General features: G+C 41.3%; 1 protein-coding gene across 1 annotated transcript in view; it reads right to left on the bottom strand.

Annotated features, from left to right (window-relative positions):
• Window positions 1-17,326, bottom strand: part of CDAN1 (codanin 1) — a 33,285-nt gene that overhangs the window by 2,054 nt on the left and 13,905 nt on the right. Inside the window, 17 exon segments of the mRNA XM_009997652.1 lie at window positions 7-163; window positions 1,343-1,406; window positions 1,752-1,859; window positions 3,407-3,564; window positions 4,571-4,649; window positions 5,141-5,204; window positions 5,686-5,835; window positions 7,261-7,364; window positions 8,074-8,207; window positions 9,212-9,266; window positions 10,461-10,550; window positions 11,365-11,446; window positions 12,027-12,193; window positions 12,817-12,960; window positions 13,707-13,821; window positions 14,512-14,720; window positions 16,462-16,537. Of these exon segments, the coding sequence (XP_009995954.1) occupies window positions 7-163; window positions 1,343-1,406; window positions 1,752-1,859; window positions 3,407-3,564; window positions 4,571-4,649; window positions 5,141-5,204; window positions 5,686-5,835; window positions 7,261-7,364; window positions 8,074-8,207; window positions 9,212-9,266; window positions 10,461-10,550; window positions 11,365-11,446; window positions 12,027-12,193; window positions 12,817-12,960; window positions 13,707-13,821; window positions 14,512-14,720; window positions 16,462-16,537 (1,956 nt within the window).

Genomic DNA, 17,326 nt, shown 5'->3' with positions numbered 1-17,326 from the left:
CTGCTGAACATCAGCTGCACAGGAACAGGTGTCCCAAAGTCCTCCTTCCAGACAGAAAGCAGCAGTTTTAGAAGGCCATAGGTGGGATTATACTTTACATGCAGCCTTTCGGAGCTGCTCTTTGGGGACTTGACCCTGAGACTCAGAGGAACACGATCTGAAACTGTAAGAAAGGGAAGGAAGGAGGTGAATTTATATAGCTGCATTATTTTCCATCTAATTTCATCATGTTGGTCCAACAGCACATTTTGCATAGTTGGTATCTAAACAATCACTGAAGTAAAACACTCAGTGAGTGTAAACCAGTGAATCTAAGAGGACTGGAGTTTAGAAATATGAAAAATTATGAGCTTTGAAACTATATAAACAAATATTACACAGGAACAGATTTAGACTACTCGGATAAAGGACACCATCTGGTTGGTGTATCGCCCCAAGTCTTCAAAGATGATTGACTAAATAAAAGTCAGCCTCATGCTTAAAAAAAGAGGACCCAGGTCTTACTTCAAAGGAGAGGATAGTAACAGTAAAACAACACTTAGATCTATAAACAGATTAAATAGTTCACAGTTTTGACTATAGGTAGAGCTGAGTAACTTCATACAAGTAAAAGCAGAGTTGAACAGTGTTTAACTGTAGCTAAATGTTCACAGAGGGAAGACACCAGATCTTCCTTGATACAGTCAAATGGAATAGGGGCAGATTTACATTGCTGCCCCCCAGAAGGAAATTTCACAATATTCACACGTGAACTGCTTTCTGAAAGAATGATTTATAAAATTTCCTAAGAAGCTTATGAACCCAGGAAATTAGAAGGCTGTCTGGGGGGAAAACACCTGCATCCAGATCACTAGCTCCTGCTGAGAAAAACATTGTATTTAACACAGTAGAGCATGAAAAAAAAACAAACATCAAACCCGAACACACAATTCAGAGAAAACAAGTTACTTCCATTCTTTCCAAAAAGAGTCATAAAAATATAATTTAAGGGAACAGGCCCTTACTTTTAGGGAAGAAAACCTCAGCTACAACTTTGCAAAAGCAGAAATACTAGAAAATACATTACACATTTAAATGAAGGTATCAAAAACCAAAAAATAATGGAGATGTCAATGAGAACACAAGATCTGAAGGATGTTTGGACACAGTATAATGCTGTGTTGCAGAAGATGCAAGGGAGTAAGAGCAACCATTCAAACTGACAGAAAAAAATCCAGACTCAATGACACCAAAGAGAATCAAACATCCATGAGTTCTAAATACTGAATTCTCTGACCCCAAGGATTTAACAGAGCTGTAATAACAGATTTCAGTCTTAAATAGCTTATGATGACTGACTCACCCAGCAAAGAAGCCAACTCAACTGTGCACTTCGCCAGCTGCTGTTCTGATGTGGGACACATGAACTGGAAAACACAAATAAAGTTGGATCTTTCTCCCCATACGGCAGACTGGACAAAACAGGACTTCACAAGGGATAAAAATATCAGAGGAGAGCAAGAAGCACAGAGCTGTAATCAGGAGACCACTAAAGACTGAAAGACAAGAAGAGATCATAAATGAAAAGGGGATCCACAAAGGCTAACTTTAACGCAGATCTACACAGGATAAAAAATGGCAGTGCAACTTTGTCACACCAGCTCAGACAAAAACCACTCAACTGAACTGTGAGGCAAAGCAAGCTAACAAGCTTGCAGGTATGAAGGCAGCTCAAAGTAGTCCAAGGGTATTTTTGTTGCTTTTGCTCTTACCTTCCTGCATCGCAGCGTCTGACTCAATCTTCCTAGGAAGCACTCCAGCCAGAAGTGGTCAATCACTTCGCCCTCATCCCGTGGGCCCACAGCAACACAGAGCACATCCTTGATGAAAAAGCAGATATGTCACCTATTAGTATCCTGCACTTCAAGAAACAGCTTTCTGGACTTACGACAGAGAAGTTCATACATAGACCTCCGGTCCTCATGAAAAAAAATATCTAAGAAAATTCAGCTAGCAGCCTCTTCATTCCCTAAGACAGACTAAAGCTGAACTTTTCACAGCCTTACCTAGGTTTGATTTTCTACCATAGTTCTCAGCAATGTTAGGAAGTAAAATTCACTGAGGGCAATCACTTCATCCTTCTTAAAATCAACTAGTTCTGAAAGCTCTAGATAAAGCTGAGCAAGTTCAGGGTACAAACACTACAGAAATCCAGAGTCCCTTTTCATTATAAGGGTAGCTTCAGTGTCAATAAAATCTAAGTATAAAGAGCACTAATGGGGTTATAGCATGAAAACTGGTTTTGCAAATTTGAAATGTAGTAGCACCTTCTGTCACCAATGATTTAACTCCCATTATCAGAAACCCAGTACAGAAACCAAAATAACATATATAAAAAAAGTTTAAAACCTGTATCTCAAGATGTCATGCAAAAAATGTATCTGAAAAGTAACAGTTTACAGAAGAAGTTTGTGGTCTCCCCACATACCTTACCTTCCTCTTTTTATTTCATGTCCAGCAAGAAAGCCCTAAAGAATATGTACTCATTCTTATACAATTTCTAGGAATGCGATGGGTGAGTTCCAGTAGTATTGCTCAAATAGCAAAAGCAAAAAAAAAAAGGCAGAATATATATTGGTAAAAAAAGTGAGGTTTTTAGAATTCTTTTCCCCATGGGTTACTCACACAGGTTATATAATTGCATTACTTTCTCAAGAACAGTGATATTTTAGAAGCCTGGGAGAAAAGCCAAAAATGTAATTTGAACCTGCTTCGATAGAAAATTGCTTGGATCTAAGGCTGAAATTCAGTCCACATTATCACCTTCTTTTTAAAATATTCTGGTTCTCCCTAGTTATCGCTGAATGAAGACGCAGACTGGCAAACATCTTTCAACAGATTTATACAGATTCATCTGACGCCTAATTCAGTGTAGAACTCCTGGTGTGTAAGACGGGTGTATGAGTTCTACAGAACTAAAAGGACCAAGAGGAAATACTGAAAACAGAGATCAGGAGCTGTCCATCGAAAGAGCAGGTATACAAATAAGTAGCTACTTTAATACGCTGACTCTTCAGCATGCAGTTGTACACAGCGCTCACCATATTATGGTTTCTGCTCTACTTGTATCAAAAAGGCCACTGCCATGCTACAAGAATTCCTGTATTTGAGACAGGACTCCTGACCAGGGATTTCTGACCTACACAAAAAAAAGCAAGCACAGGAACGAAAAAGATAAAGCTTTTCATCATGCTTCCTAAACACACCTCACTGCTGGCTCCTTGGAACCAGAATGTGCCCTTTTTTAAAAAAAAAAACAACAAAAAACAACAAAGCAAAACCAACAAAAAACAACAACCCCAAACAATCTACCAAAGTGAAAAATAAAAAGGGAGTTAGGGCAAGCCAGGAAGTGAACACTATATACCTTAATCTCATTGATGACTTGGGAGGGAAATGGAACACAGTGCTGGCAGCCTGGGGGGCAGTCCCTTTTTAACTCCAGAGCATCCTCACTGGACAAGGGAAGTCCTGGGACTTTCAGCATTCTGTTGAAGGTTGCCTTCACTTCTCTTTTGATGAGTGCTACAAAGAACAGGGAACAAGTTCTGTCTACTTCAGCTTTTCTCTCCAGCGAGGCAGACAACTGTGTCCAAACACTGTCCTTTCTAGCCTCTCATTCGAAGACCATGGGAAATGAGGAAAAAACAGCTTACTCTTCCACACCCTTCTCACTCTGAGCTCCCATTACACTTATTAGCCAGAGGCACAGGTGCAGAGTGTGTTAACCCCTATCTCTAAAAGGGAAACAGCCATTACCACCAGGTACCACCTTCTAATTTTCCAGCAAAACATTCCAGCCAGTTTCATGAACACAGTTGCTAAGCCAGGACGCAACGCCAAAGTGGAAAGCTGGATCAGCATGATGGTACCAGTTCAGCCGCTGTGCCCATGACAGCCGTATGTTTTCTACCAAAATTAGTTTTGACCAGCATCCAAACACTTCAGTCCTGCTGCTGAAAAGGGTGTTGGGTGTTCCTCCCCAGATACTTGTCAAACCTCCTGAAACAATGGATTTTCAGCGATCGTGAAGAGTTGCCAAAACACTATTACAGAGTTAAAGGACTACAGTTGCATTCAGCCTGCTGAAACACACCCTGTCCAAGAGGTGTCTGTTTTAAAGGAGAATTCAGAAGCACTTTATACATGCGGACCATAAGATGGCTTGAGAGAGCAGCTGTTAGTATCACATGTTTGAACTGCTAAGACAACTTCAGCCTAGATGACAATTTCAGAAGAAGCTTTCCACAGCATTCATTCTCATCACCCTACGAGCCTCTGAAATTGAAAATCATTTACATGGGCCAAGCCTGAAAAAAATCCCTGAAGAAGGTTCTTGGAGCTAGAAATCATTCCTCTTATTCCTAAACAAGGAGGGACAGAGCAACTGCATGCTTCCCACTAAGAGAAAAATTAGTAGGACCAAATGCTTTATAACACCAGGATAAATTCTAGCCCTTGATCTCAGAAAAGAAAAGAACACAACACAACATACAGGTTAGAAGCCCCAGTTCAGGGTAAGATGACTCACCTGCAATGTTGGCAGAAAGCCAGCCACAGGCTTTCTCAGTAGCCAGTTCCACTGCAATGTCTTCTGCACTACTTAAAACCTTTACAGAGGATAACAAGTGATAGGAGATTTACTACCAGCCACAGCACTATTGTCATTGAGAAGTCAGAAGGGAGTCTAGAGGGAAAAGGCTTCATTTAGGCATGCGTTTAAAACAGAGCACCACCACCTCTGTGGAAACTGTTACACTGACCCATCTTGATTTCCCAAACCTCATCAACTCCATACAAACCCCACCAACTTCTGGGAAAGCTGATGTTAAAAAAAAAAGTATTATCCTTGCAAGATGAATGGAATTTATATACCATTCTAATCTCAATAGCTAGCTATTAGGTGGAGTATCACCTTAGCCAGAATATGCAAGGCAGTCTGGCAGAGATGACCCTCATTAGGTTATTAGTTCTCACATGAGGGCATCAGTAGATTCCATTGTCCTGAGCTATTAAGAGATAAATGAAGCAACAATGGAAAAATGGTAACAGTCCAGACTTAAAGTCAAGGCCTTTAGCAAGTTTTAGTGAAAATACATACTGCTGCAGATGTTTCTTCTGGCAGTAACACCCTTACTGCCTCAGGACCTTTCTTTTTGCAAAATCTGCAAGAAAACAAAAATTTGCCACAGGATTAGTCAGTTCTTGGACAACACTCAAAGGTTCATTACCATAGGAACTTTCACATGGTCTCCTACAGCCAAAACCAGTTGGAAGACTGCCATGAAGTAAGTCAGACCAAAAGAAACAGGCTTGGAAAAAGCAATTACAAGCCATCAAGCTGCAGTACTCAGTTTTCCAAAGAAATGAACACAACCCCTAAGATTCTATGATTCTATGATTCAATAGCTGCCGTGGATGTCTATTTGGAGCTGGATGCAGAGGAATACACAGCACCTTTATTCCTTCCTACAAATACAACACTAACTGGCTGGAGGTGCAGCAGAGAGTCACCCTAGCAAGAAGAGAGGACAGGGTTTATGATCACCAGAACCTGAGAATGACAGGCCAAGCCAAATTACACTTATAGATTCCGCAGTAAGAAGAGATGGGAAGGCACAACTTGAAAAAACTTTTCCTCCTTACTCTTTGCCTTTGATGAGTGCCTGGGCCCCCTCCTCATACAGTTGAGTGCACACCTCTTCCAGAAGCTTGTCATGATTAGCACTCTCCTCCTTCACTTTATTCTGCAACATGACTTCAGCTCTTTGAACCAACTCTGCTACCAGTGTTGCCCTGTATAAAAACAAGAACATTCAGACAGACTAAAATCAGTACAATGAACACTAACTGTAATCAGCTGTTTCCCCCAATTTAGCAGGATATCCATTTCTCAGGCACAAATGCAAGAAACCACTCTGCTAAAAAATAATTAATCACACTGCATTTCTTACTATAACATCTCCTTGTTCTTTTCATAAGGAAGAAAACAGTGAAGATTTCAAAACAGTACTGAGACTCGGACACCTTTAGATTTTAAAAGAAACATACATGGTTACAAGTATCTTTTCTGGCAGCAATAGCCTTATACTCCCAACTGGTAGTGGTCAGAAGCTCTAAGACATCAAAAACAGCCAAGTACAACCAACATTCTTTGTGGACTAATACCATTTAATGTCTTCAGTAAGCTGGACAGCAGGACAGTGCAAAATCTCAGCAAGCTCATGAACGACATGATGGAAGGCAGAGCTACCATTCAGAAGGCTGTGACAAGTTGGAGACATGGGTTGACAATGGGGTAGTGACTGTGTACCTGTATAGACTGAGGTCCACTGGCTAAGAAGCAGCTCTTCTGAAAAAAAAAAAAAAAAAAAAAAGAAAAAAGGGGGGGTTCCCAGGAGAGAAGCTAAAATCAGTCAGCAGTGTCCAAAAAAGGCCAGTCTTACAATGGGCTGACATTAGCAACAGTGCAGCCAGCAAGTTAAGAGCAGTCCTGCCTCCCTCACCCCTGTGAGGCGGCATCTGGAACATACTGCCCAGCTTTGGCAGCCCAGTACAAGAAAGCCATTGACAGCCTAAGATATCTGGGTGCTGAATCACACAACCTACAAGAAGACCAGGGCAGCAAGCTTCACTTAGCCTGGAGATGCTGAAGGGAGAAGGGCTATAGAGATGCAACAACACTCTCAGGACATGTGCAGCTAAAGGTTGACAGACAACACGCACAAGCTGTAAGAGGGGAAATTCTGATGGGGTATAAGAAAGCATTTTTACAAAGTCTGAGAAAATTAAGCTGACAACCCACCCTTTGTGACTTTCACAACTCAGCTGGGAAAGCTGCCAAGCAACCCGACTTAACCTGAAAGCTGACGCTGCTTTGAGCAGGAGTCTGGATCAGATGACCTCCAGAGCTCCCTTCTGACCCAAGACTCTGGTATCATGAGCAAGAATATTTCAAAAGTGATATAAAGTCTCAAAATGCTGTATTAAGTTCACATTCCAAGCAATTCCACAGCCATACAACCCTTCTCTTTGAATTCCTTCACAAATTCTCCTTTATGATGGCAATCAAATGCTGCTGGACTCCACTGTAATAGCCTTACATGGTGTTCTGCTAAACATCGGGGGAAAGCTTTCTCTCCCCCATATTAAAGGATCAACTCTTTGCCTCATTAGTATAAAGTTACTTCTTAAGTCACAGAACAGATCACCAGCACTTACTTGATGTGCTTAACACAGTTGGATCCCACCCTTTCTGCCACAAAGTCAACTGTTCTCCGTAGGGAGGGAGGCTGATTGTGGAAGAAGGCCTGTTCTAACTCCATCTGTTCAAAAGAAAAATGCTACAGTTTATTTGAGAACTCCAGCCAGATCCCCCCCTCCCCAAGACAGAAATGGACAGAAATACCACCTGCAATTGTGCTAAAAGGCACACAATTGGCCTACACTATGACTTTCTGCTACTGTAGCATTCCATATCCCTGTAAAATATTTGCTCCCAATTACCTTCTAATCACTTAACCCAAAGCTCATTATAAGGATATATGAAACCACAAAAGCAAATGCCCAGTAAAGGGAAGAATGGAATATTTCTGACAGCACCTACTAGTAGCAGGTAACTAGAGAAGGTCTGTATCTGGAAAGAAAGGATTGCTTCTTTTGATTACAGGCTAGCAATCCTTTAGGCTCCTACCCAGTTCCAGTTTTCAGTGAAAAGCATGGCTACAATCTAACCAGAACAGAGTATGAGAAACATACCAACAATTTAAGCCTAAGAAGAGGCAGACAGAGAAACAGGCTAGTTGTTCCAATTGCAAGAACATTTACTGAAGCTACCTGAATCTCAACACTCCCATGGTATTCCAACCACATGACTATAACAGAAAAATGAGGAGTAAGGATACCCAAGTGTTAAACACAATGCTCCCTAGGCTCATTCTTCTCTTACCCTGGCATTGGGATACCACTGTGTACCCTACCCTCACACATGCAATTTCACCTGCCCTGCTCCTTCTGAGTCTGTTATTTCATTACCTGCAGTTTCTGCTGTGTGACAGAAGCCTTGGGAGCCAAGGACTCTGCTGCTGTCGGAGTGATTTTCCTTATAAACCCCCCATTTTTTGCTCCACTACCAGCCACAAAAGAGGCAAGCAGTTTCCGCAGCTCACCTGTACAGAAAAACATGCAAAAGCAGTCACCATCCCCATAAGCACAAGAACAAATCAAAACTCAAGAGAGTTTTCACATTGTCAGTCCTGTTTCCAGAGCAGATTCTCAGCTTCTTTGCAAGCTGAAGTTTTAGAAAAGCAGAGGGGTACCCCACCCATTTAACTGGCAGGCTGCAGCAAGGCAGACTCTGAAGATAAAAGCGGAGAGGATTCCAGAATAGTCCCTGGTACATGGGACTTGTTCAGAAAGGATCAGAAAACAGTCATTTCTATGCATCCCTTTTTAACATGGTAAGTGGGAACTGTAAAGTCTACAAGGACAACAAGGCAAGCAGAGTTACACAAAATTCCAACTGGGCCAGGAGAAAACAGGAGGGGAAAAGTTTGAAGACACGTTTAACACCTAGAAGCTTTTGCAATGCAAGTTTAACAGTTTTCCTAGCAGCTAGGTACCAAAAAGCAGAGCACCACCCCACCATCTGGGACTCTATTAATAGTCTGCAGAGAGGAATTTCACCAATGCAGTCAGATCCCAGGAAAAAGATCTGAAATAACAATCTTATAAAGCACCAGAGCACAAAGGGTTCTTCCCCTCTGCCTGGCAGCAAAAATATGCTCAAGGATCAAGGCATTCCTCATCGTACAAACACCTCTTCCTATACCTAGGATGGACAAGTTGTACACTTACTCCCTATGGTGCTTCCTTCAAATTTGTGAAGGGTGAGTTCCCCTGTCCCTCTGTATTCAAGCTCTGTAGATCCACTACCATGAGTGTGTAACCTCCCTGTCCCAGCTTCACCAGGTACTATTCACAGCTGCATGAGCTTCTACAATACAGCTTTTTAACAAAGTTTACTCATACAGAACTGAGACCTGAAGTTGGGAAGAGGGGCAAGAAAGATAATCTGAGGACTCACAGTACCAAAGGACAAATATAAATAAACATAAATTAAAATAAATATACACTATTTTATTTATATAGCAAATACCAATAAAATACTCACCAAGGTAAGGACAGCAGGTATAAAGTAACTGCTGATCCACCAAGGGTACAGAGTCCTGGCGAGAAAAGGAAGGAAAAGCTGAAGGGATACAGCAGGAAAGAAACAATCTTCAGTAAGTCAGAAATCCCGTATATGTGGTCACAGGCAGGTTTCAGAACTGCCTTTCCAAGAAAACAATAAAAATAACGAGATGCCAAATCCACATTAAAATTACAAACTTTGCAGCCCTAGCGTTCAGTCCAGTCCTGTAACACACACTGAGATGTTCCGCATTTAATGCACCTCAACCTTTGCTCTGGATCACTGGCAAAGCCCAGCTGAAAGGTGATGGTAACAGAAGAGAATCAGGACTGTTGCTACAGCTGCTGCTCGTAGAACGAGGACCCTATCCAAGAAATGAGCCACATCTGCTATGCATTACACCTCCACAAGTGTATTCACCCAGACTCCCTGGAACACCACACTGTGGAGTAAGGTCACCCCAGTGACACAGCACAGCCAGAGGCATGGGAGGAAAAGCAACTTCAGAACCCATAGACATGAGCAGAGGGTATTGCACTCATTTGGAAAAAAAATATTAAAATCAGTTCATCTCTGCATCTTATCTCCACCACTGAAGAGATAGGGAAAAACAGAACTTTCTAATTAGAACAAGGTTCACATATATCTTAGCAAACATACTGCTCGTTTTTCAAGGAATGCTATGTATTCTCTTGCATGACTGGGAGTTACCTGAAACATCACACATGCCATAAACTCACCTCCTTTTCTGCTTGCTCATACTATTTTCAGTTCAATTACCCTTTATCATGCAACTGGAAAACAGGTGATTTTGAAGACAGCAACCTTGCTCTTATAGCCCCATATTACTGTTTCTGTTGATTTCACCATTACTATTACTTACTTTTGAGAAAAGCTGCAGTTCTATCAGCTCACTTTGTACTGCAATGATCAGAGAGCAGGAAAACAGCATCTGATCCTCCAGCATAACTTTAAACCTATTCTGCAGGGGATTGCAGCAGGTGGGATGGCTCCTGCCCAACAAAAGCCCCAGAGCTGTAACACACATGGTTTACAATCCAGGATGCAATGCAATTGAGGCACTTGAATGAACTGGGGCATCACGTCCATTGGACTACATATACTCAGTGCAGCCACACTGAAGCCTGACAAAATCTTAAACTCCTAAGGCTGTGGTAGGTCCATCCTCACCCAAAGATTTGGAGGATGTGCTGCCGCACTAACTCACCAAAGCCTGAGCAGATGTCACAGTACCCATCATCCATCCCTCCTTTCTCACATCAGTGGTAAAAAACAACTCTTCAGGGACTGATGGAACCTGAAACAGAAACCCCAGTAGTTACAACCTAAACAGCAGCCAGTAACTTACACCATTTCTGATAAAGAGGACAGTAAAATCTCACCAAACTCCCACCTACAAAAAAACCTAGCACTAAGGATCATCTGTGCCCTGTGTTATCATAAAATCTGGCTGAAGAAAATTCTAAGAGTCATTTTGGAGGTTCAGAAAGCAAGCATTCCTTACTGCAGTGCTGGATGCGTGAGGAATAGCTTCCAAAGTCATGCATGAATCTTATTCACAACATTTGGCTTATATAGACCTACTTTTCATAACTCTCAAAGAAATTAAATATTTCTTAGAACTGATTACAATGTTGTACTTTTCCCCCCCTGTGCAAAATAGAAGGCTAAAACTTTTCCAGGAGAGTTCTAATGGTCTCTGATGCCCCTTTATGGTTGTTGGAGATATGTTTTTCTAGTGACCTTTAGCTAAACCCACAAACTTTGCTTCCAGACATGGACATTGTTCAGCAAAGGGGCCAAGTTTCACAGCGGGGCACAAGTTTTACCATAATCTCTGTCCCACAATCTGGGCAGACTGGGGCAGACTCAATATCAACACCTGTTGGTACTCTTGGTGATGTTTTCAGTAACAATTCTGGGGCCCTACTGCTTTCCCAGGAACAAGATTTCACAAAACACAGCTTCAACCCAATAATCCTATATAAGCAAAACACAGGAAGACAAACTACTGTTTTGCAGTGTCTTAACCCATTTCAATACTATTTTCTATTGAGTTCTGTGCCCTGATTTTTCTTCAGGGAAAAGCTGTGTGCAACACAAGACTCTACCTGAAAAAGCCAACCCAGAACTGCAAGGATTAGTAGCTTGTTCAGGAAACTCATCTCCTTATCTTCAGAAAGGACCATTAACCTGCCACACAGCAAAAGCAGCAAGAGAGAGTGTTAAATTTCAGTACCTTAATTTTCTTAAGGAAAAGTATCCCAAACCACTCACTGTTTAATTATTCTAGTTGTCATACACTCCCTACTTGTCTGACTAAAGAGTGGAGAGTAAGCTCTTTTTTCTATATATGCATCTGAATAACATGCTGTTTTAAGTTTACACTGGAAAAGCCTGTAACTCTCTAGAATGTGCTTCAGATTATCTTCATGTATGTAGGAAAGAGAATTAGAAAATTATTTAGGCATGGGAGACCCTGTAGGTTTAAGATTCAAATGTAAGGTTTAAAATTCACAGATGCAAATGTAGAAAGAGTAAATTGGGCATTATATAATTTTCTTTACTTAATGAAAAAACACATTTAAATCAAATATTAATCTCTTGAGTTTAGGATGTGCATTCTTTACAGCCTTATGTAAGATAAGAAGTGCTCATGATATGCCCAAAATACAAGTACTTTTCTAAGAACCTGGACACAGTGCCACAATGCCTTCTCAAGCAAACCTTCATAGAGAAGTTCCTAAATAAACATCCTTTCCCAGGCTCTTACCTGTATACCTGCAGCAAGAGACAAAATACTTTCCTGTAGTAATCAAGAAAAGGAGCAATATGATCCACAAGGGAAAGGTATTCCACAATCCAAGGAATAGTCAGGATAGAACGCTGATCCTGAATAGATTTTCTCAGAAGCTTCAATACATCCAGTACAGGCAGGGTCTTAATGCACAAAATAATTTAAAACAGAAGCTTGAAGTTATCTTTTAATATTTAAAGAAAAAAAATATTTTATATGACTTTTCTTCCTAGGATTTCACCTTCTGTACAAAGAAGAGGTGACCTTCTGGCTAACAAAAACCTTTATTTGCACACAAGCAGAGGTAAAAACCACATAATGACAGCAAACAGAGGTTCCACTGGGACTTTCAGAAGGAAGGCTAGAGGTCTAACTATGTACAAGAGGAGTCAAGATGTAAGCCCTGCCTCCTTGCATTCAGTATGACACGCTGCTGGGAGATGGATGCAAAACTAACAAAAACATTCCTAGTAGCGGGATTTTACATATATACAAGTCTTTTTAGCTAGGTCAAAGTTCTGGCATGACAGCCCTAGATTAGCAGAAATAACAGAAAACTGAGTACCTCACCATCAGTACATAGCTCCCTCTTTTCTAGCTTACAAACTCTTATTTCCGTTATTTCCAACCCCAGAACATGCAGTAAGGGCACAAAGCATCAGCCCAGGAACCACTAGCACGCTTTGAATGGGTGTAATTATTCATTGTCCTCTCCCTGCCTGTCAAACAAAGGTCACACTAGATATACTGGAGTTGAGTTTCTTACTTGGTTTCTTAATGCTACTGCAGACTCTTGCAAGTCTCTAGTTGGTTGCTCCACAGTGCGGTATGGCAAGAAAGCAAGAAACCCCAGGAACTTGGCAAGGAGTCGTAGGCTTAACAGGACCACACTGAAACGCTTCTTCTCATCCTGAAATGAAGAAAAGCAAGCTGGAGCAATGCTACCGTAAACTGGCAAAGCTATTTCCTACACTAAACTTCCACTTCCTTCATGTAGAAGGACCAGCTAGCTTCATCACTGCTTTTAGTAAAGGTAAGTTTCCAAAAATATACATTTATCAAATATTTTAAATTGCTTCTGCCTCCACTGCTTCATTTATAGTGAGAAGAAATTAATTCAAGAGCTTCCTAAAACAAGCAGCTGCTCCATCACATCTTCATATTAATAACTTTGGAGTCAATAAAAGGGCAGAGAGCCAATCTCATGTTGCCTCCTTTATACCAATAGTGGTCTGCAAGTTTTCATGAACCTTAGGCTGCTACTTTGCTAACAGACCATAAGTTATGACACTCATGTCACATGTACAGTTGAGTACATGTACAGCCATGTACAGTTGAGTGAAGAAACATCTGTACTTGTATTAACAAGCATGAACATAATTTCATTCTAACTAAAGTCTTTCTACATGGCAAAGTAACAAGGAGCTATTGCAACTGAGTGCCACAAATGGACTTAGTTATTTCACTGATCTAGCACAGGGTACTAACAATCTAAAAAGAGGCCCTCACTTTTCAAACTACTGTGCATCATCTGTTATCACAGTTCTATAAAGCAACCTGAAGCATACAAAGGGCATCATCAAGCCAGTAATTCTTTGGGTAAAAGAATAGCTCACAGAAATTCCTGCCAGATGCATCTGCAAAAAACATGTTTACCTGTTCACCCATAGCTGCTTCCCCATCACTGTGCTCATGCTCCACCAGACTAAGGCCATCCAGTTCGACTATCTTCAGGCACAAACTATCCATCAGGTGCTGATTGAACTGGTAACTTCAGCAAAAGATGATGAGTCAGACTGGGCTGAAAACAGCAGTAAAACCTCAACTAACACACTGTAAAATTTCAAGCTTGTCTCACAACATGTATCAAGCATCAGCAGACATCCAGTGTAACAGACTGAAGACAAGCAAGGAACATGACTAGTATTGGCTGCTCCCCTTCCCTCCACTCTTATTTTGTATTTTTTCAAACAGATCTATTTAGCAAGTTTCAGCATAATGATAATAATATGGATCTGCTGAAGCAGGAAGCAGTAAAGTAACTAAATTTACTATTAAAATCTCCCAAAAATCACAACTCCTCCATGATGTGGATCGTTCAAAACTCAAAGCCGTGAACCTGGCTTCATCCTCAAACTCATTAGCTTCTTGCACTACCACACAAGAAACACTTGGCCAGTCCAGCACTCTTGCTAGACAGCACTGCACACCTTGGCACTAGGAAATGGTAATGACCTGTGACAAGTTATTATGGTTTTACAGGAAGATGACTTGTTACCATGTAGTCTAGCCTAATGTAGCAAACACACACAAACCCATTCTGTGCTCCAGACGGAACCTGCTTATTAAGGTGTTGTCTATGCATGCTGGTCAAGAACACCCCACAAAACATGCTGGTGTTCCCCACCTCGCCCATACACTTCACCAAGGAAAACAGGTTGCCCTCAACTGGGCAGCTGACCTTCCAGCACTGAGGATGAAGTCCCTGAAGAACTGCTGACACCCTGGAAATGAAGGGGGTGGACAAGGTCCTCTGATGCTCTGAGAAACGACAAATCTTTCCTGCAGCCTCTTCAGACGGCTCAGATTATCAGAACCCAGCATATTAAGGACGTCCTGGTCTGGGGTGTCTCCCCAGCTTGCACCACCTCCAATAGGACCTTTACACATCTTCAGGAGACAGAAAGATGTGTGAGGTGGAAAATCCATAATAAGGCATCATTTCACTCCCTCTCTCACCCCATGTATTCTTCCTTCCTCACAAAACTGTTACGGAGCAATCCAAGCACGGCCTTTCAGGAGGCCCACGTAAGGAAGATCTCTTTTCCTCATGCCAAAACATGCTATCCACCTTAGCCATACACAGCCTAGAGATCTTGAGAGATGGAATTCCAATCCTATATAACTAACTCAGGTACATCTAGCAGACTACATGTAGATGTGTGAGGAGAACATCACTTGCATGGTCTTAATGAATCACTCAGTAGGATCCAGTCTCCAAGGACTGTGATACCACACTATGACCTCAGACCACACTATGAACCTCAGACCAGATTTTCCTGGAGTTTCCACAGTTAAATAAAGTTTAAAAATTAATGTCCCCTCTCCCCCAAGCACATAGATACTACTCAATACTGAAAGAATCATAAAACTAAAGATCTGTTTGGGTTGGAAGGGACCTCTCTGATAATCTACTTCAACCCTCTTGCTCAATTAGGGTTAGCTATAGCCAGTTGTCCAGGACCACATCTATTTGGGTTTTGAATGTCTCCACAGACTGGAGCTGCACAACCTCTCTGGCAACCTGCTACAGTGTTTGACCACTCTCACAGTAAAAATGTGTTGTCTTGTGTTCAGATGGAATTTCCTTTTTCTCAATTTTGTATTTGCCATATGTGCTGACTGTGAACACTACTGAGAAGAATCTGGCTCCCTGCTCTTCATTCCTTCCCAGTCAAGTATTTGTACACAGTGCTAAGATAAACTGACGCTTTCTCTTCTCCAGGCTGAAGTTACAACTCTCTTAGCTTCTCCTAATATGAAAAATGCTCCAGTCTCTTAATCATTTCTGTGGCCCTGTGCTGCACTCACTCTACTTAGTCTGTATCTTTCCTTTGGTGAGCCCAGTACTCCAGATGTAACCTTACCAATGCCAAATAAAGGCAAAAGAAGACTGCACACTACAGCATCTAAGTCAGGTTAGTTTTAATAGTTTTAATGAGACAGATCATACTAAAAGCAACACTGGACCAAGTCTATCTAATGAATAAACACTAGGCCCATATATTCCAAACCAAGCACCTTCTTCTCCCAGAAGAACATCTTGTTATACTTCCCCACCTTTATTCCCAGGCCCCAATACAAATTCTCAGTCCAGGTTCTTGTCATAATACACACAAGATTCTGCAAATCACTTTCTGGTCAGACACACTGGATTCCTTGAAGACTCCTGGTTATCAGTTTGAATCCTTGGCTTACCCTTGTGAAACTCTGCAGCCTTCATTATGAAGCCATAGATATAAATGCACGTAGTACACTCAGGTTGCTAACAAATATAACTGGGAACCTCAGCATTTGACACATCTCAAAAGAGATCCTTAACATTTCTGAAAATAGCTGCTCTAAAATTAGATGGTCAAAGTAAGTGACCACGAAGAATTAATTATTACAGCTCATTATGTGCTCAGTGTATCTTATCCCTGATTTACACAGAGTCTATCAGTAATTTATCAGTGATATACATTTCTGGAAAAGGAAGGAAATTCCCATCCTTAAGGCTTGTCTCGACCCCAAAAAAAATCTTCAATAGGAAAACCTCAAAGAAACTTGTAAAACACTTTTTTTTCTCAGGCCAAGGAAGGATCAAATCAGCTTTGATGTATATGTTTATTGGACAAAACAAGTCATTTACCTGAATAAGCTGCTTCTGAAAGAGCCTGGCAAAATGGCTGTGGTTGCAGGTTGCAGACAGATGAGCCATCATGGCCCTGTGAAGGAAAATATCACAAAATGCTGACTGGATGTCTGCAGCACAAATAAGTGTTCTAACCTTAAACTATATCAAAAGCATAAAATAACTGCTTTTAAGAAAGTGATCTCCAAAAGCCACTGCAAAAAGCAACGTCTTTATAGCCAGGTTTCCCAAGCACTGAGCCCCATCTGCTGACCATGGAAAGGAAAATTCTCCCTGAGCACCTGCAGAGCAAACATTTCTACAGATAGGAAGAATCCTTTCCTTTCCTGCAATAATGTTGGTTTTTTGAAAGATTATTAACTCATTCAGCTCCCACTCCCCCCTGTGAAGAGCAGTGAGCTGAGAGTTCACACATATGCAAGAAAACAGCAACAGCAGTACTTCTGATGCCCAAAGAGAAGGAAGATTTCTCAGTTCAAATCTCAGGCTTTTTTTGCTCCTGTGATGAAGCATCACCTCCATATGTGTAACTTGAGCAGGCTGGTGGTTAGGGCTAACACAGAAGCCCACAAGGCAAATGCTTTCAAAAGCACAGCAGTTTGTTTACATATACTCTATTTTGATAAAGCCATAAGTGAAGGAGACAGACTGCTTTCCATAGAAAGAGACACAGTTGTCTTGTTTTCAGTCTCTGAAATAATTAGAAGAGCTAAGAGCTTCTGAACATACAGTAGTTCTCCATGCTTAAGAGGACTGGGGCATTAGAAACATGAAATGCACACAAGTGTATACAGTGACAATGTTCAGATCACAACATACTGGTTGTGAGAGTAGCTCTTTCTTTGATTATGAGCAGGGAAAG

Source organism: Chaetura pelagica, unplaced genomic scaffold (assembly GCF_000747805.2).
Source record: "Chaetura pelagica isolate M959 unplaced genomic scaffold, ChaPel_1.0 scaffold280, whole genome shotgun sequence".
NCBI classification, from domain to species: domain Eukaryota; kingdom Metazoa; phylum Chordata; class Aves; order Apodiformes; family Apodidae; genus Chaetura; species Chaetura pelagica.
This window is presented reverse-complemented; position numbering and strand designations above follow the sequence as displayed.